Source organism: Syngnathus acus, chromosome 11, assembly GCF_901709675.1.
Source record: "Syngnathus acus chromosome 11, fSynAcu1.2, whole genome shotgun sequence".
NCBI lineage: Eukaryota > Metazoa > Chordata > Actinopteri > Syngnathiformes > Syngnathidae > Syngnathus > Syngnathus acus.
Window position 1 is genome coordinate 8,771,759 of NC_051096.1, and position 25,785 is coordinate 8,797,543.

Sequence of the window (25,785 nt, forward strand, 5' to 3'; positions counted from 1 at the left end):
TCTCTCTCTCTCTCTCTCTCTCTCTCTCTCTCTCTCTCCCACCCACCCACCGCCCCCTCCCAGGCTCTTTCTTTCAATTGGCTGGTCCTACTTGAATTGAGTGTCCGTCCCTGTGATTGGTAGAAAGACCTTCGGAAGAGCTGCGCCGCTAAAATTCGAATTTGAACAGGAGTTGTTTTGTACAAGAGGTAAGAGAAGACCAGTCGGTAGAGTCGCCGCTCGCTTCCTTTCAAGCTCTCTTTTTGGACATTTTAATGTACTTGAGCTTTTAGAAATCTACAAGCCACAACACATTAGTGCCAGAATGGATCCTTTTACGGAGGTGAGTAGAACCATTTCACTTCCTTGATATGCTCGTTAGCAAACTAGCAGGGAAGACGAAAGTGTAACATCAGTTACAAAGCGATGATTAGAATTTCTCAATATAAACGATTTGAACAAACGTTGAGGTTTTTGAACAGTTCTCTGTGTGATGAAACCGGTGAGAAAGTCTCGTTTCTTTTCAATTACTGACAGCTCAACGTTTAAAGGGCGTATACGTTACGAAGCGACTCGTTTGTGATTCAAACATTGACTGTCCTTTTCCAAGGCCCATAGATGGTGTGTACAGGTAGTTTTCTCTGTTGAAAGTTGGCGGAAGAGTTATTTGAGCCATTATTTACGAATAAATATTCCCAAAACGTCGTCTGTTTTTGACCAAAGACAGGGATAAGACTGTAGTTCAAAGAAATACATCGAACGTTTATAGCACTCTTTTTGGACACTCAAAAATCGCAAAATATAGTCAGAACGAGTGTGGGGAACACAAAATGTTGACACAAGAGCCAGGCGGCTGGTGTCTCGAGCGTTGGGCTAGCCCCCCAGCAAGTGTTCACCTGCTCGGCCACCAAACCTAGGAGCGAAAGGCAAAGCACTCTGGAAGAAAGACGCTTGGAATTGTACTCCAAGTACTCCCACGCCCATTCACACTGGTGGTGGGAAGGTTCACAGCAGCCAGCCCTGAGGCAGGCAGGCAGGCAGGCTGCCAGAGGCGTGGCCCGGGGGGGCGGTCGGTCGGCTGGCTGGCTGGCTGGCTGGCTGGCAGACTGGCAGGCAGTGTGCCCCTCCGACCACCACCAAACATTCGGCCGGCTGCGTTCACATGCTGTCCTTTGCAAACTCACTTCGAGGCGTTGGACCGAAACGTTTGACTTTGTGTGCAATACAAGAAGAAAGGCTCAGGTGTATGTTACCAACATATGATATTGAATTTTATCGTGGAAAAAGAATAAACAACCCATGTCAACTGTTTGATACTTTCACATGTCAGTCGTATTGAAGTTGTTTTAGCATGGCCTTCTTGGAAAATGTCAAGAAACGGTTCCATGTCGACCATCCCGTCAGAAACTCTTGGAGCGGACACGGGCTCGAAGAGAGAACCTCCAGAAGAAGATGGCGGCCAGACCAAATGCAGCAGAGCGACAGCTCGTCAAAAGACCCAGGGAGCCTCTGACTGATACAAACGGTGTGATGATTAAGACGGTGATTGAGGAAGGTATGTCTGATTTTCATCGACGAACCACTTGGATGAAGACTTCACATCTTCTTTACTTCACATCTTTATGTTTTCGTTCCTCCCAGTGACTCCGACATCCTTGAAACCTTCTCCGTCCAAGCGCAGATGCTCAACGGAAAATACCGAGCCGGTCGAGGCAGAAAAGAGTCAAACGCAACCTCCGGCTCCTGTTCAGCCAGATCCCCTAACAGACAAGAAGCCCCCTGTTGTCCCTGTAAGCGTCCCACCGACATCTTGGACCGGGGAAGCCCGACCGCCCGCTCAGCGGGTAGAGTTGAAAATGCTTCTGCCAGCATCAGAGAAGATCGCTGCGGCTGCGCCTTCCAAAATGCAAACGTCCGGGGTTGTTGACGTGGCTCCGGTTGCAATGAAGAGCGTCGAAGACCCTGTGGAAGGTTCACCTGCCGCTGCCGCCAACACCACCGATGTGAAGTCGCGTCTACAGAGGCTTGCCCAACAGAGGAAATGCTGGGATGGCATCGGTAAGCTGCTTTTTACTTTGAACTAGGACTCCAAGTGTAAGGTGCTACAATTCTTGCATTCCATGAAAAATATCAGTTCTTTAGGTACTACATGTGAAATATGGGAATCATATCAATCTCTATAGTCAGCAAGGATATTGCATATTTTCCAAAATGGGCGTCAGCCAGCCAGCCGGCCCTCGTATGTGTTGTTCTGTCTCGAAAGCAAAAGCAATAATGGTGAGGAGAGTGTTTCGAAAAGCGAGACCGGCTCCCGCTCGGCTCGGCTCGGCTCGGCTCCCGCTCGCTAGTGCTGCGTGATGCGCTGTATCGTTATCCGATGCTAATGGCCAACGCTTCTTGGGGCTGTCTGTTGTTCTTGTATCAACATGGAAGTGTGATCATGCTCAATGTTAACATTGAAATTGGGATGCTCGCTTTTCAGATTGCCATTGCCTAACCGCTCGGTGTGTTTCGCTCTTGTAGACGAGAGTGCGGAAGACTCCACGCCTCCGCGTCTGTTGAGAGAAAATGTCGCGACAAGTTCCGGCCCCGCCGCCGTGCCCTCGGAAACGTCAGTCGGGCGGAGAGGAAAACTGGCCGTCCTTGCTGCCACCATTGGAACTTGGGAAGACGACTTAAGCCATGTCAGCCTTTCAAAAGAGAAAAAGTCTGTTGCAGCTTTTACTCCCAAGTCAGCCTGCAGGAATGCGCATTTGTCTGCCTCCACGTATTCATCAAATGAGCCAAGGCCCCAGAAAGCCTTCATCCAGGCGGCGGCCGCGCCGCTCGAGTCCCGCGAGAAGACTGAAAGTCCCGCGACCGTAGCGACGCCTCATTCGGTAACGAGGCCTCGGAAAGCAGCGGAGTCGCCGTCGAGCTCTCTGAAAAGCGCTGCCGTTGCCAATGTTTTCACACCACAGCTCTCTGCCAAAGCAACTTTTGCAAAGAACACCGCCGCGGCTAGTCCCGGTAAGCTATAATGCTAGTGCATTTTTTCTGACAGATATTTGAATTCAATTGACCATTTTCTTCAGTGCACTATCCACCATGTACAATCACATTTACAAAAGTCCATCACAGAATCAACAGCCTCAAATAATCTCACCTTAACTGTGTCCTTTGAGTCATTCGTTGTAATGCTAATCGACTCCCGATAGGACGTTGCAGTCCAGACAGATCTACAGCCAAGCGCTTCTATTCATGCTTAAAGAGAAGTTGTGGTTCAGCCCAACACCTGACGTTTTTCTCCTCTAGGGCCGAAAGGCGTCCAGGTCAAGTCCTTCCTGGACCGATTTGGCGAGCGATGCCAGGAGCGTACAAACTCGCCGACGGAGCGAAGCACCCAGCCGGCCACACCAAACAGTAGACTTGTGCAAAACAGGTTCATGGCTGCCCAAGCGGCACAAACGACCACAGCTGATCTCGCCCACAAACAAAAACTGGTAGGTACCTACGGACGGACGGACGCTAGTGCTGACATTTACCCTTCTCGTCTATCTACTAAAGACGATGACTTCTCTTTTTAGGAGCGCGAGTCTGAACTGGCTCAGATTCGGAGTCGGCCCCAGGGCAATAATTTGTGGAAAAGCAGAGATGCTGGCTCAGAAAGCAAGAAAAGAACAGACCTCAAGGTTGCTATACCACAGTGTTTGCATGAATAGTATATCCAAATTGGATGGATACGGTGGACACACACACACAAGTTGCCTCAATGTTTTGTGTCATTTGTTCAAGTTACCTATGGCATCGCCACCTAATTAAGTGGTGGCCAACTGTGGATTGATGTCTGCACATACTACATCCACAGTTTCTTGTCTGTTTTGTGTTGGTCTGATAAATCTCTTTTTTTTTTTTCTTTTTTTTTAGGAAAGTCTTGACAAATGTGTGGATGGCAACATGGCCTTGTTTGAGCAAAAAGATGAGCCCAAAGCACCTTTTCCTGAAGCTACAAAAAGCCCTGAAAAAGGCGCAACTCTAGGTATTTTGACGTACCCGTTTACTGTAATTGACCACTAGCCAGTGTTGGGAAAGTTTATTTTCTAGGTCAAAGTTCCGATTTTTAAATGAACCTGTTCAGTTCATAATCATTTTCTTTTAATTGTTCCAAAAATGGATGAAAATGTACACTTCTTTTCTTACCCACTGGCATTGAGGCAGTTAGGGCACTTTTTTTTTTTTCTCTCTCCCCCCTTCCCACACCTTTTCCAGTATCCAGGTGCTGCGACAATCGCAATACATAAGGAAATTGTGCATTGTGTTCAGTTCATTTCCATTTTGCCGATTTAATATGGGTGTGTTCAACGTGATCGACAGGCAGCGGCTTCTTCAATTGTCCCCCGGCATCCGCGTCGAGTCCGATGAGACATGAGGACAAAATGGCCGACGCGTCAAAAGATGAAGAGAACGCCGAAGACGGGGAAATCGAATTGTGTGTCGACGGTTCCGTCGACTCTGCCGTTATCGACGATCTGTTCCAAGGAGTTTTGGAGGAGCAGGATCAAGAGGCGGAGGATGCCTTGAACATCTCTTCCATGTCCCTTCTCACACCACTGGCAGAGACCGTGGCTGCTGCCGTGGTCAAGAGTCCGGAGACAATGATGGTATGATGCGTGCGGATGGAGTCGCAATACAACTCCATCTGTTTTTTTTTTTAATAGAACTAATCCTTCCTGCGACTCTCATTGTTGCCTGCCCCTTCCCAAAATAATGATGTCGTATTATCCTACATACGTATATCATGAGGCATTCCCTTCTCTTTTTTCGCAGACATCAACTCCAGCGGGTTCATTCATCATGAACAATAGCAGTCTAGATGAAGCCTGCCAACCTCCGTTCCAGAGAGCAAGTATAAGGAGTGCCACTTCTGACAGTATCCATGTCACAGATGACCATCCCAAATTACCATACAGGTAAGGCACTCTTGATGACATTCCGGAACGTCGTGCCGTAAATGACGTTGCTCAGCAGCCTGACCGTAGAGAACAAGTGAGCATTCTGCTTTATTTGCGACGTCTTTTCTACCCATCCAAACTTTGTCTTCTGCGAAACCTGGATTTCCCCAGCTACTCTGCGGGGGACTTCCTGAGCTAGCAGGGGGACATAAGCCATAAGCCCAGTTCAACACTGACAAAGAGGGCTTTGCTTGGCTGGCGGGGACAGTTACTTTTCCATTTTCGGCTCAAAAGTGGAAATTCACTCCACATGCGCAGGAAATAAGAAGATTGCTCAAATTAAGACCAGTGTGTCTATTTCTGCTCGACCCTCCCAATCTTATTCTATTCACTAAACTGTAGGCCGGCCCTAATCCGTATACGTCTGCGTCAGTGTTGACGCTTATAGGTCCACTCGAGTCAAGGAGTCGGAGAAAGCCAACGCTAAGGGGAAGACGGCGAAAAAAGAGCTTTCCCACAGAGCAGAGGAACTGGGAGGCTCCAGCTTGTCTAGCGTCAAACAAAAGTTGAAGGTTTGAAATAGCCTGCCTGTGTCAATTTGCCAAGCAAGCGGTGTGCTGCACGTGACTCCACCCGTTGTCTCACCATTTGTCTAGATTCTCACAAATGAGATGAACCTGCAGCAAACAGTCATCCACCAGGCCAGCCAGGCTCTCAACTGTTGCACAGATGAAGAACACGGGAAAGGCTCTCAGGTGGAGGCTGAAGCAGAGAGGCTGTTGCTGGTCGCAAGTGAGTGCAGTGCACAGTGTTTCCACGTTGGGAAAAGTGGCTCCTTCTTCAATTGTGCAAATATGAACAGACGCCGTCGTTGGATCTACACGATAGAAGGCTTTAGTCCTGATATACGTAGATCGATATACATATACATAGATATACATATAGATGTATGTTTTTTCTCTTCTTCGCCCTAGCTGAAAAGAGAGAGGCACTCAAGACAGAGCTGCAGCAGCTGAAGGGCGAGAAAAGAACCCCAGTGGCCTCTAAAGCCACCGGCATCTCCGCCTCCAAGGGCTCCGTCTGTCTCCAGGACTTGCGCTTGCCTCTTAAGGCAGACTTTGTTTGTTCTTCTGCCAACAAGCCAGGTAGACAGAATGTGAAGTCACTGGGCAGGCAAATGATCATCATCATCATCATCACCACAGACGGACAGCTCTTTTTGACCTCGTGCCCTTTTGTCTCAGAATCAACGAAACATTCTTTCTTCATCCTGATTCGGGCCGGAGCTGAAAACACAGTGGCCACTCCCCTGGCAAGCACGCACTGTGGGCTCACTGGGGACACCCTAACCTTCCCCACAAAGTTGACCTTGTAAGACACACAGTCTGTCTTCGTGTGAAAAATGAGAGCAGCATGGAACTGATTGTTCCTATTTTTTTTTTTTCTGGGCTTTCAGATCTGATGTCTCCAGTGAGTTTGCCATTGATATCCAAGTGTATTGTCTGGTGAGTATTTCAAAAGTGCTTTTTTGACACGGTGGGGGGGGACATTACGCGTCACCCAAGCAAAGGGAGTCTCCTGTCCGCAATATCAAGGCTTTGTCAAACTAAAAGAGCAACGTCCGCAGCGAGGCACGCCGCCCCGCGCTCTCGGCGTGTATTCAACCGCCGTTGGTCATAAAGTGGCGAGCCAGATTCCACTATGATATGAAAAGTTGTCCTCAATCAAACGGCCCGTTTTCCCAATGCCTTTTGCTCGTACCAACCGAGCGTTCTTGAACATTTTCCATCCTCAGATTCAAAAGTGTGAAATGAGCAGTGACAAGAAGAAGAAAGCCAGCAAGTCCAAGGTATGAGGGGCATGTCAGATGAGACCTTCTGCTTATTCCATGTGCTCTCAAGATGTGGATGATTCATTGACCTATTTAGGACACGGCATACAAGTGTTGTTTTTGTTCCATGAAATGATCTGCATTCCTTTTCAGGCCATCACTCCAAAGAGATTTCTTGCTATCACGGTAAGGCTTTGAAAGTATTCCCTTCTTTGTGGAGATTGATGTAGTATCTGTTCGTAGTTAGGACGTCGCTTGATATCGTGTAATGCGGTGGCTAGCTACGCAAACCTACATTCAAGATTGGGGAATTTGACTTCTCTGCCAGTGGAAGAATTGACTGGCATCTCATGGGGAAAATGCAGTCTGACCTTACACAACACTGCGTTTGCCGGTGCGAAGGAATTACTCAGCGAATTACTCTCTGCGTCTCCATGAATGCCTTGCCGTTTTGTTGCACCGTGCATTTTTCTTTTCTCATCCTTTTGTCATGTTTATCTTTGTTTTTCAGAAAAGCAGCCAGACACCAGGTACGTATGTCCAAAATGACCACATCCCTCAGCATGAGAATGACCATTTGACGCTACGCTAACTGTATGGTAACCTCAGAGCTCAAAGGACGTTCATCACTTTGACTAAATATGCTAGATGTATTGATATTTTTCACAAATGTTCCAATCCTTTCTTGAACTTGTGTACTTTCAATGATGTTGGAAACGTTCTTCACATTTCTTCAAGTTCTTGCAAGTCCAGGCGGCCCGAGCGCTGTTCGTACCAGTAACTTTGTCCTGGTTGGACATCACAAGCTCACTCTTTCTTCAATTGGGGAGAACAAGTTTCATTTGGAGAAGGTCATTTTTGATTATTACTCTTTTAGTCTGATACAGACTTGAACTCCGATGTTTGCCAATTCTTTCCAAAATGTAACTTTCCAAAAGAGCACGCTTTTCCATTTGTCTACGGCAAAATGATAGGGGGAGGGGAAAAAAAGTACAAAGCACAAAGTGTTCGATGTTTTCACAGGTTGAAATGGGGTGGAAATGTGCATAGATAAGAATAATGGCCTGGTCTTTTGTAGTGAGTCCATCCATTCGTACACTTGTCATTGTATTTCTTTGCTTTTGACAAAAGGTCCCATTCTTGTGTCCTCTGGAGGGCCACGTCTACCTCAGGATGTTGTGCCAAGTCAACTCAAAGGTGGAAGAACGAGGTTTTCTGGTGAGTATAATCAATGTGGGATGGGATGGGGGGGGTCAAGCGTTCAAATTCTGTCTTTCAAATATGGGTGGGTGTCCCCAAAGTGACCCGCATGAACAGAAGTAAAAGAAGACGTTTCTGGCAATGTCGTGTTTCATTTGGCCTCGCCACAGACTTCTTTTTATTACGTATCTCATCAATATTGGGGGGGATGAGGCTGGCTGGCTGGCCGGCTGGCTGGCCGGCCGGCCAGAGGGCGCGCTGTTCGATTCCCGCTCTGCCCGAGTCATTGATACAGTAATGGGGTTGTGGACTATTTCCTGCCAATGGTGCTCATGTTTCTACGACCGAATGCTTCCTTCCTCCAGACTATGTTTGAAGACGTCAGCGGCTTTGGAGCCTGGCGTCGGAGATGGTGCGTCTTATCGGGATATTGTATCTCCTACTGGACTTACCCCGATGATGAAAAGCGAAAGGTAAAACTCTTACTCAGAGGGTTCATCTTTGCGACAGTTCAAGCGCAGTGCACATTTTGGAATGGGCTGAAAACAGGTGACAATTATGGACACACTTTTTGTGCCAAAACATCGACACAAGAGTAAAAAAAAGATATCATTGGGCAGGACTTGACATAAAATGGCCTGCCTTACTCTTCATTGTGATTAAAAAGAAATAAAGTCAGGTGTGTGCATGTGCATAATCTGCCGTAAGAAAACAAAAAATCAGTACGTCCTGTTCGGTCACCGCTCGGGAGCCACACAACACTTGTCGAACAATTTCTTTTTTTGTGGTGTGCGCTTTCTCAGAATCCCATTGGCCGCATCAACCTCGCCAAGTGCATCAGTAACAGGGTGGAAGCGGCCAAGCGAGAATTTTGCGCCAGGCCCAACACATTGGAGCTCGTCACAGTTCGAGCGCAGAGAGAGGACGACAAAGAGACGCTCGTCAGTCAATGCAGCAACTCCATGTGTGTTACCAAGTAAGTACCAACGTACCAACGTTTAGTATGTCCCAGTGGTGACGCATAGATTGGCCAGTTGTTGTTGCATTTTGTTGTTGAGGAATTCCATTGTTATCAAACGGCTGGTGCGCAGTGGGTGCCCATATTTAGAGTTAGGAGACGTTTGTTGCCAAGAAATGAACAAAGGTACGCAAAGCCAGACGTTGCAAACCACACGACTTGCTTTGTGCGGGCGCTCCATTCCTCAACATAAAACCGTATGTGCTAGACCAGGGGTGGCCAACCAGTCAGAGACTAAGAGCCACATTTTTTTACTGTGTACCGCAAAGAGCCGCATGAAACCCGGCAAGGAGCCGCATGCGGCTCGCGAGCCGAACGTAAAGGAGCCGCATGAAACCCGGCTCGCGAGCCGCATGCCGCGGGTTGGCCACCCCTGTGCTAGACATACTTTGTAGACATGTAGACCATCATCAGTGGGATGTGATTCAAGGCACATGTTGTTTACATGGACTGAGCGCATGCAAATTGCTTTCTTATGCAGAAACTGGCTGAGCGCAGACACAAAGGATGAGAGGAGTTTGTGGCTGCACAAGCTGAACCAGATTTTGGTGGACTTGCGCCTGTGGCAACCAGGTGGCTCTTCCAAACCTCTCTAAACCCAAAACACAAGCTCTCGCTCTGTAAGTTTTAGCAATACGCCATTACTAAGTGCAATACATATTGTTTGGAGGCTTATGCGTAAATATCAAGTCATCAACATGAGAAGCCAGCATATTTACCTGTAAAAAAATCATTACCATGGCTGCACCAAATTAATATCATTACTGGTAATCATCAAACTATTGATCAGAGATGGCTTTGTGTCGCTTCATTTCTTTTTTTAAGCTTTTTTTTTCCCTAGCACATCAGGTTGTTGTTGTTTTTTCGGGTTTTTTGCGATTATTATCATTTTAAGCTGCACTCTGAATATTTCGAATGACACCTGCAGCTGGAAAATGAAATGGGATTTGAACATTCCTTTATTTGTGGGCAAGGTTTTCCTCTTTTCTTTAGCCTTCTGCCTCTGAAGGCGTCGCTTGTGACATGTGGAATCCTTAATGGCAATCGAATCGCTTCTGTTGGCGACTCTGAGACAACGCGCGGGATCTCACAGCCGCTGAAATCCCCAACCGTTTGCAGTATGAAACTTTGCCATTGTGAACAGCCAGTGTTAATCTGCTATTTCTAAGATGTCCAAATAAAAGGGCTTTTTTTAAACAAAGAGTGCAGTTTTGAGACCTAGAAAAGCTTGTGCGATAGCATTTTTACCATGCGCTGTCTTCCCAGCAAAAAAATCTGTGTTGCTGAACCTAACCCTTAAACTATTATTATATATGACATGTTATTCTTATACTATTATTATAATAATTATTGTTGTTCTTATGAAAACCTGATGTGGTTACAGAGAAATGAAGGTAAATTTGGAACCGGCGGCACAAAAAAATGATGTAGAAAATTTGACTTGCATTTTGTTTCAAAACAAACCAATGTGTAATGAGAAGAAATGAAAGTTGAGCACATTTGTTATTTAGCAAACTGGTGGATCTTTGCATTCCTAAATAAGCCGGGAGTCGCATTCATTTTCAAAAAGCTTGGTTGACCCCCTGAATTGGGTTATTTGGGAATCATGCGACGGACACTTTAGAGGTCATAGAAAAATGAAAGCAAGCCATACATTTGAAATATTTGACATTACTACACTAATAAGATTGCAACATTTTGTCCAGGCTTTATGGCAATATATCAACAATGTTATTCGTTGCTTTGTAAAATGGTGATTTGGTTCATTTCTGACTTTTGAGATACGCCATGTCCTTTCACCAGAATTGGTGGAGACGAACTCATACGTGGATATTTTTGCCGCTTGCTGAACTCTGATTCAGGCAACAACTGCATGCACCATTACAAGTTTGGACTAAGAAATACATTGCAATAACAAATACTGAAGCCATCATTTAGGAATGATTGTTGAGCAATTGAACAGTATGCATGATTCATTTGCCGAAATAATTACCTTGTGCTAATGTTCTTGACAAAAACATACGGAAATTCCAACTCTAAGTCCATTTCTATAGTTTGGATGGTCTTTCTGCCAAGTTGTACTCCGATTGAAATATTTCTTTGTGTTTATTTCACTATTCTTTGTTCAGTTCTGTGCACAGTTGTACTTGTTTGCGATGTTTGTTTTCAAAATGCAATACAAATAGAGTTGAATAAAATCTAAAGGTGACAACAATTGGAGCGCAACTGACGTGATTCTTGCTCCATAATTCCACTGCTATACTTTGTTACTTTTGCTACCACAAAAGAAGAACAATAGTGACATTCTGAGTTGTGTCCAAATAATCAGGATTCTTGAAAGTTGAGTGCGTGCGTGCGAGCGAGGGAGGGAGGTAGGGTGGAGATTTTCTTTTTTTTTCTCTCTCTCTCTCTCAATTGGGTCCAATTATATCACGCCGTCCCCCATCTTCGATGTGACACAAGGAAACCCATGCCCGGTTCGGCTCGATCGCAGTAGCGCCAGCATCAACTCAGCAAACGTAAATTCTACTCCTGGGAATCTTTGAAAGAACAAGGTAAAGACTTTGACACCGGAACCAATGTTCTTATATGCATCTGTTTCGTTCACCTTTTGACAGCGTGTTCAGATAAAAAAAAAAAAAAGAATACTACGATGACTTTTAGTGTGAGCAATACTCAACTGAGTATTTTCTTGGCGATTGACAATTGGAACTTGCTGTTGTCGCATGAGTAACGCCTATTCTGTTCTTTCATTTTCACCTGTCTGTCTGTCTGTCTGTCTGTCTGTCGCGCGGGCGCACGTTACATCACCAAGTGGTTGATTTGACGCCCAAAGCAATTAGACCCCATTTTGCTCCGCCGTCATGTTACTCATTTGTAAGCGTTTTTTCCCCTCAGCCAAGGCGAATGAGAAAAAAAGCAAAGCGGGGGGGGCTGCTGCTGCGCATAGCTATCGAAGCAAGTATTGGAGTAAATACTCTCAGTTCCTTCATAAAGCCAAATCAAATGGCACTGGCACGTTCCAACTTGTTTGGGGAGACAGACTGCTGTCAGTGTTGGCGCAAGTGTCTCTCTCAAAGGACTGATCAAATTGCTCCAGTGGTTCTGAAGTGAGAGTTCCTCCTCACATTCAAGTTGAAATGGCAGCTTTTTATGGTCAACAAATCCATTGCTCGATTGACACAGCTCATTTGATTGTTCATTTCTTTCCAAAGAATACGACAATGCCTAAGAGTTCAAAGCAAGGAGAGGAAACGGAAGCGATTTTCATTTCCAAACCAATTGTGTTCGATTTGAACAATCATCAATATGTGTGAGGAAGATGCTCTGAGGCTCTTGCTGCAGGTTTGTCCCTTTTGGACAAGTGCCAGTCAGTCTGATGTTTGAGCACAACAATGAATGAGCTCCATTGGAAGTGACAGGGGGCGGGCGGACGGACGGACGGACGGACGGACGGACATGCAGACGGCAAATACGTATAAACAACCAGAGGAAAACTACCAGTCACCTCAGGATAACTTGCAGCCTTCAGCAAGCATTCTAAATATTTGCTTTAATATTGAGTTGGAGGCCATCACTAGTTCATCCACTTGGACAGGTTTTGTTATTGATTGCGTTTTGTCCTCTTGATTGCGAGGTGATTCCTTGCCTTGGCTCTTTCTCCGTCCTTCCTTCCTTCGTGCCTGCCTCCCATCCATTTTGAAACGGCTTTGCTCAAACCCTTTTCAGAGAACGCCTTGCAGCCACCGATATTCTCGGCTTGAAAATATTGCTTTGCTTTTGAAGTTTTTGATTACGTCTCTGTATGGATTACAGTCTATCCGAAAGGAACGAAAACTCAACTCTGCCATTTTGTGTCTAGTCAAAATATCGGGCTTAATATGGCGGCTTGTTAAGGTCACTTACTTACCTGATGATGAACTGTAGTGTCTTTTTTGATTGCCTTTGAAAGTCAGTACGGTGATTTTGCCGGTATTTGGCTCTTGGCTGGTACTGCACCTTTTGTCTTTGTACATTTGTTCCTTTCCGCAGATCCGAGATGTGCGGAATCTGGGCAATGTTCGGCAGCGACGAGAGCCTGTCAACTCAGTGCGCCGACGCCGTGAAAATAGCCCACCGAGGCCCAGACGCCTTCCGCTTTGAGAATATCAACGGGCACGCCAACTGCTGCTTTGGCTTCCATCGGCTGGCCATTTTGGATCAGCTGCATGGCATGCAACCTTTGCACGTCAACAAACTGCCCTTTTTGTGGCTGTGCTACAATGGCGAGATTTACAACCACCTCACAGTAAGACCGTAGCAGCCGTTTGCCGTTTTTTTCCTTCTGTTTGGAGCAGGCCCGTGCCCGGCCGGCCGGGTCTTACGTAAACAGCAGTTGGGAGCACAACAATGAAGTTCAAGTGCTGGCTGAGCCTGCAGTACTGACTTATGTAATTGTCATTCGATGCTTTCATTGTGTTGTTCACACAAATCACTTTTCTTGTGTTTAGAAAGAAATGGCGTATTTTCCGCACCGTAAAGCGCTTCGGGAGGCGCAGACGTGACAAGTTGCTTATCGTCGTGGTCGGTCACGTCGCTCTTGGGCAATGATCCGGAAAGCTTGAATTGTGCCTCGTAAGCACGTCTTTTTGTCCGTACCGTTCTCGAGGCTCCGCGAGGCTGTTTGCATCTTTGCTTTTTGAGAAAATGAAAGAATGCTCATAAAAATGAAAACCCTACAGCCTGCATGTGTTTACAATGTGGGAGGAAGCTGGCATCCGCAGAGGATAACCAGAAAACTCTTTCATGTCAATTCCACAGTGGAAAGCCTCAGGCAAGATTGTTTGACACGCATTCCTTAAGGAATGTGGTCATGCATGTTAAACCGTTGTTGGTTGGTATCCTTCAATTTAAGAGAAAAAACCCCAACAGAATGGCCCCTGAAATAACGGACAACATGGAATTTGCAGACATGCGTTCAAAAAGGCCTCATTACTCAAGTTTGAAAATGCATTTGTTGACTCCAAAATGTGAAGTTAAGGGTGTCATCATTTGGGTCAAATTAAGAGCAAGAAATACAGCCTTTGTGCAGCTCAAGTGCCCCCCCGCATGGCCGCCCGCCCAACCAGCCTGTCACGTCTTTTGTCAGTCACCAACATACGTATGCAAGCATGATGCATTCTAGCTCATTCTATATTCCGTTGAACTTGAGACGAGTAGACCCCCTGAGGCGTTGTCAGTGTTTGTTGTGAGCTTCAAGTTATGCCCGAGGAAAAGAAAGAAAAAAAAGAATATCATTGTGTAAGATTTGAGTCACTTTCCCATTGAGACAGGTGTGGCTCATATTTCATTGCTGCAATCGATAGCCTGTTGCTAAGGCGTACTTGCATTCTACACCTACTGCTGAAACGAAAGGATTGCTCCTGATCGCCTGTCATCTTGTCCCTCTACTCACTGGAATCTCAGTATATTTTCCTGTTTGGCCACTTGATGGCGCCATAATGCAAATGAAGCACCTTGAAAGCCACGCGAGGCAAACCAATTGGTTGGAAAGCCTCGGTGATTGCAAGGCTTTCTTTTGCTATCATTCAAGTCAAATACTATCATCAGGGATAAGTCTCAAAGGGTTCTGAGCCACTTGATCAACTATATGTTCTACTTTCTTCCTCAACTCTTCTTTCAGCTGAAGAAGCAATTTGAGTTTGAGTGCCAGACACAAGTGGACGGCGAGGTTCTGCTGCACTTGTACGAGCGCTTCGGCATTCAGAAGGCCGTGTCTCTCCTGGACGGCACCTTTGCTTTCGTTCTGTTGGACACGAGCCAGAGAAAAGTGTGCCTGGGAAGGGACACGTACGGCGTGCGCCCCTTGTTTCGACTTCTGACCGACGACGGAACGCTCGGAGTCAGCTCCGAGGCCAAAGGTAACGGCCCGAGTGCACCGGGAGTTAGTTATGCGTGCAAACTTGTTGGTTTTTCTCGCAGGCCTTACGGATGTGGTCCGCGCCACGGACACGGCTGCCAAAGTCAGCCCCTTTCTGCCGGGTCATTTTGAAGTCTTTCATTTGAGCCTCAACGGAAAGGTGACATCGATTGAGCTGGAGCAGTTCCACGAATGCACCAAGGAGCCAGCTCACGCCATCTATGACACCGTGGGGAAACTGGCAGCAGGTAGCCGCCACCCCACCACCGGCCTTCAGCGTCACCTTGCAAAAAGTCATCGCTGCCGTGTCTTAGGTTTTGACGACGACACGGTCAAGGACAACGTCAGAAGGTTGTTTGAGAACGCCGTACGGAAACGGCTCATGGGCACCAGGAAGATTGGTTGTCTTCTCTCGGGTAATGGCTCAAATGTCTTGTTCTATTCATGGGATCTCAGCAAAGAATGGAGTTCATTTTCTGTGCTTCAGGGGGTCTGGATTCCAGTTTGGTTGCCGCTACCTTGGTGAAGCTGGCAAAACAAGTGGGACTCGAGTATCCCATTCAAACCTTTTCAATTGGGTCGGAAGACAGCCCGGACATCTTGGCGGCCCGTAAGGTCAGCCGGCGCACAGGGAGATGGCAATTGCAAGAATGTTTCTTTATTTGGACACTGTCTTTGAGTCCAAAGTGTGATTTGATTTCCCCCCCCCCCCCCCCCCCCAAGGTCGCAGCTTACATCGGCAGCGAACACCACGAGGTGAACTTCACTGCCGAAGAAGGCATTCAGGTTGTAGAGCAAGTGATTGTAAGCCTTGAGACCTATGACATCACCACTGTTCGAGCCTCTGTCGGTGAGTGAAAAGTGAAGCATGATTGAGGAAATGTCAGCCCATGCTTTTGCTTTCTCTCTGATTCATTGGTTGTCAATCCAGATCAAGTTGCTAATACTGGAGGCACATCCATCCGTTTTCGAGCAAAAGACAGAATACATAGAAACGTGGTCATGTTCCAAAAGTGAGCAGAGTGACAGTTGGAGCGGCTCTTTACGTCCCACGTAGGACAGAGAAATGACGTTGTCATATTACAAAGAAAAGGTTCAAACGGGTCGACAGAGAAATGGCGTTGTCAGATTACAACGAAAAGGTTTAAACGGGTTGACGTCCTTCAGCGGTGTCTTTCGTGTTAGTAGATAACGAATAGAAATGTCGCAACTCTGGAGAATTGAAAATGTTTCTTACACTGGCCTTGTTTGGTCCCTGTAGGAATGTACTTGGTGTCTAAATACATTGGTGAGAAGACCGATAGTGTGGTGATCTTCTCTGGGGAAGGCTCCGATGAGCTCACGCAAGGCTACATTTACTTCCACAAGGCAAGTGCTCTTGCTTTTAAACGCAGTGGTGTTTTAAACGTATAAGATTAGTTTGACCATATACTGTTATGGAAAAACATCAGGAATATATTGGAGCTTTGAAGATACTGATATCGGTAATCTTGAATCCAATTGAATCGAGTACTTCTTGTGTAGGCTCCCAGCGCCAAAGCAGGAGCGGAAGAGAGCGTCCGCCTGCTGAAAGAACTCTACCTGTTTGACAATCTGCGAGCGGATCGCACCACGTCTGCGCACGGGTAACCTTTTGCCCGCTCGCGGGTGCTTGCCCGTGTCTTTCTGGCTTCCGTTCATTCGCGTGCTTTCAGTTTGGAGCTCCGAGTGCCTTTCCTGGACCACAGACTGACGGCGTATTACCTATCCCTGCCTGAGGAAATGAGAAATCCCAGGGTTGGTCTGGTTAAAAAAAAATACAAATAAATGACAACTATTGACTGGCTCAGCTATGCGATACCTTGTCTGCAGCACGGAATGGAGAAGTACCTTCTGCGGGACTCCTTCAGAGGTGTGAAATTGATCCCCGATGAGATTCTGTGGAGGAGGAAAGAAGCCTTCAGTGATGGTGTGATGTCCGTTAAGAAGTCCTGGTATATCTTTCTTGAGGAATGCCTTGAGTCTATGGTATGTGCACATTTGAAAGATAAAAACGTGTGAGGAGCGTGCAATAGGCCGAGAAAATGCGTGCCCAATTGCAGTATTTCTTCACTTGAAATGATTGTTTCCTGGTCTCTGGACAGGTGAGCGACGGCGAGATGGCCAACGCTCCCAAGCTCTTCCCTCACAACACTCCCCGCACCAAAGAGGCCTTCTACTTCAGACAGGTTTTTGAAAAGCACTACCCCGGCCATGCCGAGTTGCTCCCCCATTTCTGGATGCCCCGCTGGATTGATGCCAGTGACCCTTCAGCCCGCACACTGTCCATCTACACCAGTAACGACTAAATAAGTCAAGCAGAAAGGCAAACAGGATTTGAATGGACATTTCAATTCACCTTCCAAAAATTCACAAAGGAAGATCGTCTCATGTTCCAAATTCATGTATTATCGGCAAATGAAGACATTGATATCACTGAGTGGAGCCAAAGCTTCAAACAGCCACTCAATCACATTGTGGATCAATTCTTTCGGACTGCGATTCATACTCTGTTCTTGAGTTTTGCATTACTGCAACCAGCTATGTGCTGCTGCTGCTGCTGCTGCTTAGTTATTCAAGTTTGAAATTGCTTTTGCTCATTCAAATCGTATCTACAGCAGAACCTCCTAAGTCACTACAATTGGCTTTATGATGCACGATTGATGGGCATGGCACCACGCCCCCACAGAGACTCTGCTCCACTATTCCCACAAAAAAAAGGAAATACTTGGTGTCAAGATCTTCCAGATCTGGCCAGCCAACCACATCATTTGAGAGACAAATCACGAGCATTGACTTCTCTTGCTAATCGTCTTGAGTTATTGCTAGCATGTTTCTTAGCATTTGCCTTTTAAAATCAAGTGTCAAATATTCAAACACATCATTTTTTTGAAAACTATTTAGCCATCAATTTGTTGTGTGTATGCAATCATACGAGTGGATCATATATTTGATGTCCAACGTTTCCCAAGTACGCTGGACACGTATAAATGTCTGGAACAGGGGTGTCAAACTCATTTTTTTCGCGGGCCGCATTGTAGTCATAGCTTCTTTCGGAGGGACATTATGACTGTCAACCCAAATAAATGTATGAGCACCTCATATTATATACAGTAAAAGCTACAAAACAAACTGACAACTGAGTCAGATGAGTAAAAACTGGTCAAATATTAAAAAAAAAAAAAGATATTAAAAGTGAAGACAATTTGCAATTCTAATGACACATGAATTTGATGCACAATTTGTCTTCGCGGGCCACATAAAATGATGTGGCGGGCTGTATCTGGCCCCCGGGCCTTGAGTATGACACCTGTGGTCTGGAAGAAGCAAATGGCCACCATTTGAAGTTGCTCCAAAATGAATTTGCATTACTAATTGTGTGAAATGACATTCGGAAGGGGCTTCCTAACCCAAGTCTCATCTGAATACAAGCCTTAACTTGCCATCTATTAGCCATGATGTTTTGCATTTGAATGCATTATATATAGTACGTACACATACATACATACATACACGTACACATATGTATGTATGTATGTTCAGTTTCTGTCTTTACGTTCTCTTTGAGAGTTCCATCCATAACTATGCTTGCTTTTCTTCCATTCGTTCTCAATAAAGTTGGAATGCAACAAATGTTTGCCTGATCCGCCTGGCCGGCCGCCCGCCTAAGCGACACAGGTACGACATTGGCACGACTAAAACATGTAAACAATTGTTTTATTTGACAAACAGTAATGAGCATCTACAAAATCAACACAGAGGTGAGGAATGCCAAGATAAGAAACAGGCAGGAGAGAAGGTGACCCTTTTAGCGGCGCTTGTCATACATCTGTATTGTGCTCCATTGGGAGGAATCTGCACCAGACAATCAACAGAGAGGATTGTCTTAATACAGGCAGGCAGGCAGGCACAAATGCAATATTTGTACTGGCACAATGATGTACCTGGATCTTCTTGGCTTCGTTTTCCCATCAACCCGACAAAAGAGTTGACTTTATGCCCTTAAAAAAAAAAAAAAAAAAAGATCAGCCGCAACAAGAAGGAACGATACATCTCACGTAATCTAAGAGCTTTAAAATGGTCAAACCTGTGCCACTTGAGGACATGAAACTTTCCATAATAATTGGGATTTTTTTTCTTTTTTGTTCTCCAGACTATTCCCTTTTTTCCCTTCTTATAGCAAGTACTTACTTTTGCGTGGAATCTCTGTCTTTGCTTTGGTAGAAAAGGGAAACATTATACATAAGTGTGAGACGGCAAACAGAACTAGAAATCATGTCGTTGAGATTTGTTACCCATTGAGCGCTTCCCCATCAGGCCAATAAACTGATGTGGCCGGGGCTTTCTTGTCTTCCTCCAAAGTATTTCTCTGAAGGGGTCACGAGACATCCAGTTGTCCTGTGGAAAGCAAAGCCGTGGGACAAACTCAGAGTATTATTTGAAAGAAACAGTCCAGCAAAATAGATCATATTGTTCTGTACATGACCGAACTTGTGAATAATAATAATAATAATTGGGGGGATTGCATGCATTTGTTTGATTGAGAGAGGGCGCTCAAATGTCTTGTCATGATTTATTGTTGGCGAATTCTCATTAGCAGAATGGCCTCAGCTTGGCATCGCTCCAATTCACAATGTCAAGCACAAGACGTGCAATTCATTTCAATACGGACAAGCGAGGCTGCAGCGTTAACAATAACCTTTCATCAGGGTAAACGCTTTCCTGTATGCTGTGAGTCTTATCGCTTTTCTTACTTCTTGATTCTTTTTTTTCTCTCTAAACAAAATGATCGTTTGTGTGCACTGCGAACCCGGAAAAAAACCGCAATATTAATTCGTTGTCATTTCTGATGCTTCATTTTCATTTGGGAAATGCGCTCACTTAATTGTTGTTAAGGAGTAAAAACAACGTGGATCTCTTCTGAGTATATATTTGAACATAAAACGCTTTTGTCTAGTGTTACTAAATGTTAAAATTTTCATATCCACACGAGATATATATATATATATATATATATATATATATATATACATACACACACATATATACACACACACAAACGCACACACAGTTTAATTTGGGGGCAATTACAGGTAAGTGCAAAAAGTATGCGGAAAACATTTATTCTGAAGCGAAAATGGACTACCTGTATGTGGTTGTTGTTCGTCCAGTCGTCATCGATTTCTTGAAGGTCGTTCTCCTCGCAAAAAACTTGGCTTATGGCGATGAAAAGCATAAAAAGTGAGAAAAGACGAAAGCTCATGATGTCAAACTCGCTCGGCTGTGTTATTCTGTTCAACGACTGGAACGTAAGTAACTATATGAGTACGGAGGAAAACGGACGGCAGGGAGAGAGAGAGAGAGAGAGAGAGAGAGAGAGAGAGAGAGAGAGAGAGAGAGAGAGAGAGAGAGACGACGCCAATTATGATGACCACCAATGGAAAATGCACTTTTTTAGCTTTTAAATACATTTTATTGTGCGCTTGGAGTCTCCGGGATTGTAGAAAATTTTAATCTTCCCCTCTAGGTGTTGCAGAGATACTTTTATAATCTATTAGGAGGATATTTTTGACGCCGTATCCATTTTTCGATGACCTATTTTTTATCTATGATCTATGACGTCACAGTTTTTGGGGCAGAGCTACTTTTATAATCTAGTTGGGGGATATTTTTGACGCCGTATCCATTTTCTATATGTTCATCTATTACCTGTGTTTCTCTATGACGTCACCGTCTTTGAGCGGCACTAGCAAACAAGCTAACAGGTGTGGCTGGCCAAACAATTTGGCAAATCCGCCATCTTTATTACTCGAAGGTGACACCAAATGTCGGATGATGCCGAAATGGAGAGATCAAAATGTTGGATGCAATTATGCACGCAGCTCCCCGAAGAAGTGCCTGGTCAATTTCATTTTTCAGGTCCTGCTTGTCTGTGCCAATCACTTGAAGGACATTCAGTTCCTACGGAAACGGCGGACACCGGCATCTGATCTTCATATTGTGTGTCTATGATGCCCTCGTTTTCATAGCATTAGCATGAGTCTTTCTGCTGATTTGAGCACTGTGCGCTCTGTTTTCACTTGTGGATGTATTTTCAGTGGTTGTATCCGATGAATTGCATCGAAAGCGTTAAATGCATTCATTCGCTTCTCGCTGACGTTAGCATTAGCTGACTGCTTCGCTCGACTGCAGTGCTGGTGTTCATTAATATTCGAGGGGATTTATTATGTTACGTGTTATGTATGGTTGGATGGACACGTCTGCTGCTGTTGACATGTTTTAACCCAAACGTTTGCGGCGCAGGTAAACGCTACAACCGCTAAAAAAAAACACTACAAAAATAAAAACTACAAATGTGTTCGACGGAAAGGGGGGCGGGGCGGGGCGTGAAGTGTCTCGTTTTTGTATTTCAAGTGACCGCACCAAAAGTGCTTGCTCTGACTGCTCCTCCTCGGGCCCTGCGATACTATGATGACGAGGAATTCCGACAAAAGACTTGCTCTTCCACTTTATACTGAAGGAGTAAAATGTAAAAAAAAAAAAAAAAGCAGGATTTCTAACCATGATATGTCAGTGCCACTGACGATATGTAAACATAGCCACACGGGTTCAGTTGCCACTCGGCAACGGTGCGAATCTGAGTGTAAATTGTCTGTGATTGACAGAAAATCAGTTGATGTTTTAATCTAGGTACCATATGGATAAAGTGGTTTTCAAACATTCTGCTTTTGTAACTGGAAGCAAATTTAGGTCGACCCTCTCAAATGAAAGGTGTAATTGCCACTCATTTGCATCAGAAAAGCATTTTTTAAGAGTAGTGTGTTCAGCATGAATAGGTGGCCACGGCACTATGGAAGTTCAATGTGCGCATAACTCAGTGAGTGTTCAAGTGGCTGGCTTTATTCCATCAACAATGGCTTTGTATTATTTACCGATGTGCTAAGCAAATGTTTAATCTGGGAGGATCTGTACTCACCAATCTGATGATGAATAAAACATGGCATTAACAATGTCATGCTTTCAGTATTTCCCGCTTTGTTTGAAAAAGATGGTTTCGTCAAACTATTTTGGATAGATTCAAGATTCAAGAGTTTTTATTCGCCATGTTTGAGCGTGCCAAACAAGGAATTTGACTTCGGTAAAACACACCCTCTGTTCAACATATAGGTGACTAACAACACTCAGGACATGTGAATAATGGCAAAAACAGTGTAGACAAATTCAAAAGGTGTGAAGAGCAGGATGTTATTGCACAGTAATGCCTCTGTAATGACTTGGAATTGAGAAAAATGAAGAACGTACACCAGACAGCCCGGGAGATGCTTGTGATTAGCACGTCTGATTTGCAACGAAAGGCTCTTTTTGAATCTTGGCCAATGTACGTTATATTATTACCAGGCCACCAGTTGCCGGCCGGCCAGCTGGGGTACGCTGCGTCGAGCTTCGCCCTTGACGCAGTGTTGAAAAAGACGCGTTCCAGCTTCATTGTGTCATTTACCAAGTGCAAATGAACTTTACTTCACATGGTGAGGCTAAATGAATCATGTTGGGCTTAACCGTGTGTTGGCTCTTTGCTCAATTGAATCAGTGTCTGTGCTTTTCCCACTGCGTGCTTTGATTTGATCAATAATGAGGCATTTTATTTCTGTTCCAATAATATCGATCACTCACAGCAAAATGGAATGAAGAAATTGAATCCCTAGATATTTGATTTATGACATCCCAAGGTGCAGGGGCGTCAAATGGAAATGTGTTTTGTTTGGTTCCTGGCTGTCTCGGATCAAATTCCCCCCCTTCTACGGTAGCCTCACTGTACGTACGTATATGATTTCACATCGGAGCAGAAGGCGAGCGAGATTTCCTGACCACAGATGGGAAAATCGACTCCCATTTCCGAGGCTTTCTATCTCACTCTGTCACGCCAAGCGCCGACCTGCATGTCGTTGCTCGCCGCAGCCATAGGCTTCCTCTGCTTGTGACCACTGTAGGTGTGCTCTGGAAACTGATATCTATTCAGACAATAGCATTCAACTAACCTTTACTGACACAAAGCTGTGGTCTTGGCAATGTGATTGCTGGTTAAAGTAGGGGGGGGGGGGGGGGGCGTAGCGTGCTTTAACACTGAGCAAAAAAAGACATTTGACCCCAATCATCGTTCATTGAGCGGAAGAAAAAGCCTGAAAAGATGCATGAACTTTTGAACATTGCTGCCAAGGGTTATGTTAAGTAAATCAGTATGGGGATTGAAAAGACACCTCTATTGAAGTTGCAATGCCCTAAAAGTACAATTTATTCCCTCACAGAATTAGGAGACTTTTATGTGGGCATCCATCCCAATGATAGAGGGCAACGAAAAGCTCCAATTGCACAAATCCGCTTTTGGTTCAGTCATGAAATAACAGCAGCAGCTCCGTTGAAAGAATATCAAAAAGGATTTGCAGCCCCTGCATTGAGTAGACAAGTTTCATTTGGACCTAAGCATCTCTAGGCAATTAGAAATCTTTAAAGGGATCCATCATCTGGCTGGCTGGCTGGCTGTCGTGGTCCCTTTTTCACTCAACATGGAAGAGTTCTTTATTGTCCCCATGGGGCAAGAAAAGGACGGGCAACGTAGGATTGCGTATTGAAGAGAGCCGCGGCCTCCGTTTGAACATAGACAATGAAGCAAATAGGCTGAATCACAAACAATTGAAAGGACAACAAAGTAGCCAGTGGGAGGGCGGCTCAAAGCACCATTCACTTTCACACGCGCGGAACAAATGACCAAGCGCAATGTTTGTCATAGTCTTTGAAAAGATCCAGTGCCTAATCAAACATCACTTGACTTCAGCACCACCCACATCTCTGTGGACCAAAGCGCTTCTTACGTCCGACCGACCGACATCAGCACCGAGGCTGAAAAGAAGCGCACTGCTATCTTTTGTGCCTTGACCAGAGCAGAGCAGATCTCTGTGTATTTTCGGAGATCTCACAAGTACGTCAGTAATGGCCGCGCCGCGCCGCGTCACTCTCTAATGGCTGCGAGAAACATCAAGTACTTTTTAAAAACAGCAGTAATTGAATATAATAACATGTTCTTCTTGTAAAAGCCTCATCGTTGTCACAATCAACCAGAACTTGTTTTGTAATTGAAGAAGCAGACTTGAATATATTAGGACAATGACAGAGTTTTTAGCACTTTTGCTGTCATTTACCACTTGATGCAAATGTTCTCTCCACAAGAGGTTTTTGTGTGTCTGCTGAAAATGCCAGTGCGCATGCTAAGTCAACCAGGTCCAAAATTGTGTGTAAGAGCTTTGGTCCAGATCAGAGCACTAAAAGCGTGACTGGATCTTTGCTGCATGTTACAATCAAAATGGGGACAGTGTATACAACTCTGGGGGGGGAGCAAGATACCAAAAATGGCGGGGTCTTATGCGCTCTTTTGACCATTTGTACTTTTTCGGCAATATTTGGGATGACGTCAGTTGAAGTCGCAAGGCACCATCGCTGTGCTGCATGTCAGCCATGGTAGGGCTGGCTGTAAAATATTGACCCCAGCCAACCAGCGCTAATGAGCCATATAGCCTTGACGCTTGCTTGGTCCAGCACGTCATGCGATTATGTTAAGCATTTTACCCAGGACGAGAATTCTTGTTTGAGGCTGACCTTTCCAATGTAAATAGATTCCTCTAACATGTTGTCACATTTGAAGCGATTCCAAGATGACAGCTAGGCCTTTTATTAGCGCGCTCACAATGACAGCGAGAGCTGTGCCCAACTTTTGCCATCAATCCATAGCAAGTAAATAAATGCTGGCGCCAGCCAGCATCGCACACAGTATATTGCTATTTTCAATTGTTTGTCCAAATAACATGGTATGCTCTTTTCAATTGTTTGTCCAAATAACATGGTTGTGCCTCTCAAAGATTCCTTTGGACACCTAGCTTGTTTTGATTCCGTTATTGTGCTTGCAGCTAGCTCCTTTACGATCCCGGATTAAGAAAAGCTCTCTCTCCGTCAGCAGGTTCCAAAAGCAAGGTATGAATTCCCCCACGACTTCTCAACTCGTGACACCATTGCAATTAGAGAGATTGGCGATTTTCCATCCATCAGCAGGATCTGAAAAGGGGCCTTCCTTCCTTCCTTCCTTCCTTCCTTCCTTCCCCATTGTGTCATAAAAGCGCTTCTATTGGCAGCGGGACGGATGGCTCGTCAATAAATGCTAATAGACACTCGCAGCCTAAAGTATGGCGTTCCTATGGAATGGACATGAAAGCTCTAATCTGGTCACACGGCACCTCCGCTGAGCTCACCATCGTTTATTTGGCCATCCAAACGTTTATTGCAAAGCTGACCGCCGCACTTAACATGGCTGCATCTCCAGAAAAAGAATTTGTATTTATTCTTTCTTTCTTTCTTTCTTTCTTTCTTTCTTTCTTTCTTTCTTTCTTTCTTTCTTTCTTTCTTTCTTTCTTTCTTTCTTTCTTTCTTTCTTTCTTTCTTTCTTTCTTTCTTTCTTTCTTTCTTTCTTTCTTTCTTTCTTTCTTTCTTTCTTTCTTTCTTTCTTTCTTTCTTTCTTTCTTTCTTTCTTTCTTTCTTTCTTTCTTTCTTTCTTTCTTTCTTTCTTTCTTTCTTTCACCTCCCATTCACGCAATGATAACACTTAAGTGACACGCTAGATGGTTCATTTATAAAACAAAAATCCCAATTCTTATTTCCTCTGTTAGCGTGTCTAACTGAAGTCAATCAAAACATTCCCTATTTTGATCTTCTTTTATTGGAGAAACATATTCAAGTGGTGCTTTATGATTGTGTTGCCTCAACAATTGAGCCAGCGCAGGCTTCGGTGGAATGAAAAGAAGCTTTTCTTTCTCACTAATGACATCACATCAGGCTCAAGGACACTTTGAGAGGATAGATAGGCAAG

The 25,785-nt window shown here is 45.0% G+C and overlaps 3 protein-coding genes across 4 annotated transcripts; 2 read left to right on the top strand and 1 right to left on the bottom strand.

The window, feature by feature from the left end:
- Window positions 1–77: 77 nt before the first annotated feature.
- On the top strand, window positions 78–10,408 carry anln (anillin, actin binding protein). Its single transcript, XM_037264565.1, has 22 exons — window positions 78–322; window positions 1,384–1,534; window positions 1,621–2,037; window positions 2,503–2,988; window positions 3,274–3,461; window positions 3,546–3,650; window positions 3,886–3,997; window positions 4,333–4,619; window positions 4,786–4,928; window positions 5,344–5,482; window positions 5,567–5,702; window positions 5,885–6,055; window positions 6,155–6,281; window positions 6,367–6,415; window positions 6,706–6,759; window positions 6,895–6,927; window positions 7,253–7,271; window positions 7,480–7,592; window positions 7,873–7,959; window positions 8,307–8,414; window positions 8,745–8,917; window positions 9,441–10,408. The coding sequence occupies exons 1-22, from the start codon at window positions 305–307 to the stop codon at window positions 9,553–9,555; spliced, it is 3,231 nt and encodes a 1,076-aa protein (XP_037120460.1). The 5' UTR covers window positions 78–304; the 3' UTR covers window positions 9,556–10,408.
- A 957-nt stretch (window positions 10,409–11,365) lies between these two features.
- Window positions 11,366–17,522, top strand: asns (asparagine synthetase). Its single transcript, XM_037264568.1, has 12 exons — window positions 11,366–11,514; window positions 12,992–13,247; window positions 14,622–14,859; window positions 14,921–15,106; window positions 15,173–15,274; window positions 15,346–15,473; window positions 15,582–15,708; window positions 16,120–16,226; window positions 16,383–16,483; window positions 16,553–16,634; window positions 16,710–16,865; window positions 16,982–17,522. The coding sequence occupies exons 2-12, from the start codon at window positions 12,999–13,001 to the stop codon at window positions 17,183–17,185; spliced, it is 1,680 nt and encodes a 559-aa protein (XP_037120463.1). The 5' UTR covers window positions 11,366–11,514; window positions 12,992–12,998; the 3' UTR covers window positions 17,186–17,522.
- Window positions 17,523–18,575: 1,053 nt separating this feature from the next.
- tac1 (tachykinin precursor 1) lies at window positions 18,576–20,229 on the bottom strand. Of its 2 annotated transcripts, XM_037264582.1 has the most exons (5): window positions 20,023–20,229; window positions 19,172–19,274; window positions 19,068–19,091; window positions 18,821–18,877; window positions 18,576–18,731 (listed from the first exon to the last, which is right to left on the bottom strand). In XM_037264582.1, exons 1-5 carry the CDS (start codon window positions 20,137–20,139, stop codon window positions 18,685–18,687), a joined length of 348 nt encoding a protein of 115 aa, XP_037120477.1. In that variant the 5' UTR covers window positions 20,140–20,229; the 3' UTR covers window positions 18,576–18,684. The 2 variants fall into 2 exon arrangements, with proteins under 2 accessions (XP_037120477.1, XP_037120478.1); XM_037264583.1 differs by lacking the exon at window positions 19,068–19,091.
- Between the last annotated feature and the right edge of the window lie 5,556 nt (window positions 20,230–25,785).

Coding starts and splice junctions, on each gene's coding strand:
- tac1 (XM_037264582.1), bottom strand. CDS start 20,139: ATGAGCTTTCGTCTTTTCTCACTTTTTATGCTTTTCATCGCCATAAGC. Junction 19,092..19,171: donor GATGGGGAAGCGCTCAATGG/GTAACAAATCTC, acceptor TTTCTACCAAAG/CAAAGACAGAGATTCCACGC. Junction 18,732..18,820: donor ACGAAGCCAAGAAGATCCAG/GTACATCATTGT, acceptor TGTCTGGTGCAG/ATTCCTCCCAATGGAGCACA.
- anln (XM_037264565.1), top strand. Junction 2,989..3,273: donor CACCGCCGCGGCTAGTCCCG/GTAAGCTATAAT, acceptor TTTCTCCTCTAG/GGCCGAAAGGCGTCCAGGTC. Junction 3,998..4,332: donor TGAAAAAGGCGCAACTCTAG/GTATTTTGACGT, acceptor CGTGATCGACAG/GCAGCGGCTTCTTCAATTGT.
- asns (XM_037264568.1), top strand. CDS start 12,999: ATGTGCGGAATCTGGGCAATGTTCGGCAGCGACGAGAGCCTGTCAACT. Junction 16,227..16,382: donor GCTACATTTACTTCCACAAG/GCAAGTGCTCTT, acceptor CTTCTTGTGTAG/GCTCCCAGCGCCAAAGCAGG. Junction 16,635..16,709: donor AGGAAATGAGAAATCCCAGG/GTTGGTCTGGTT, acceptor CCTTGTCTGCAG/CACGGAATGGAGAAGTACCT.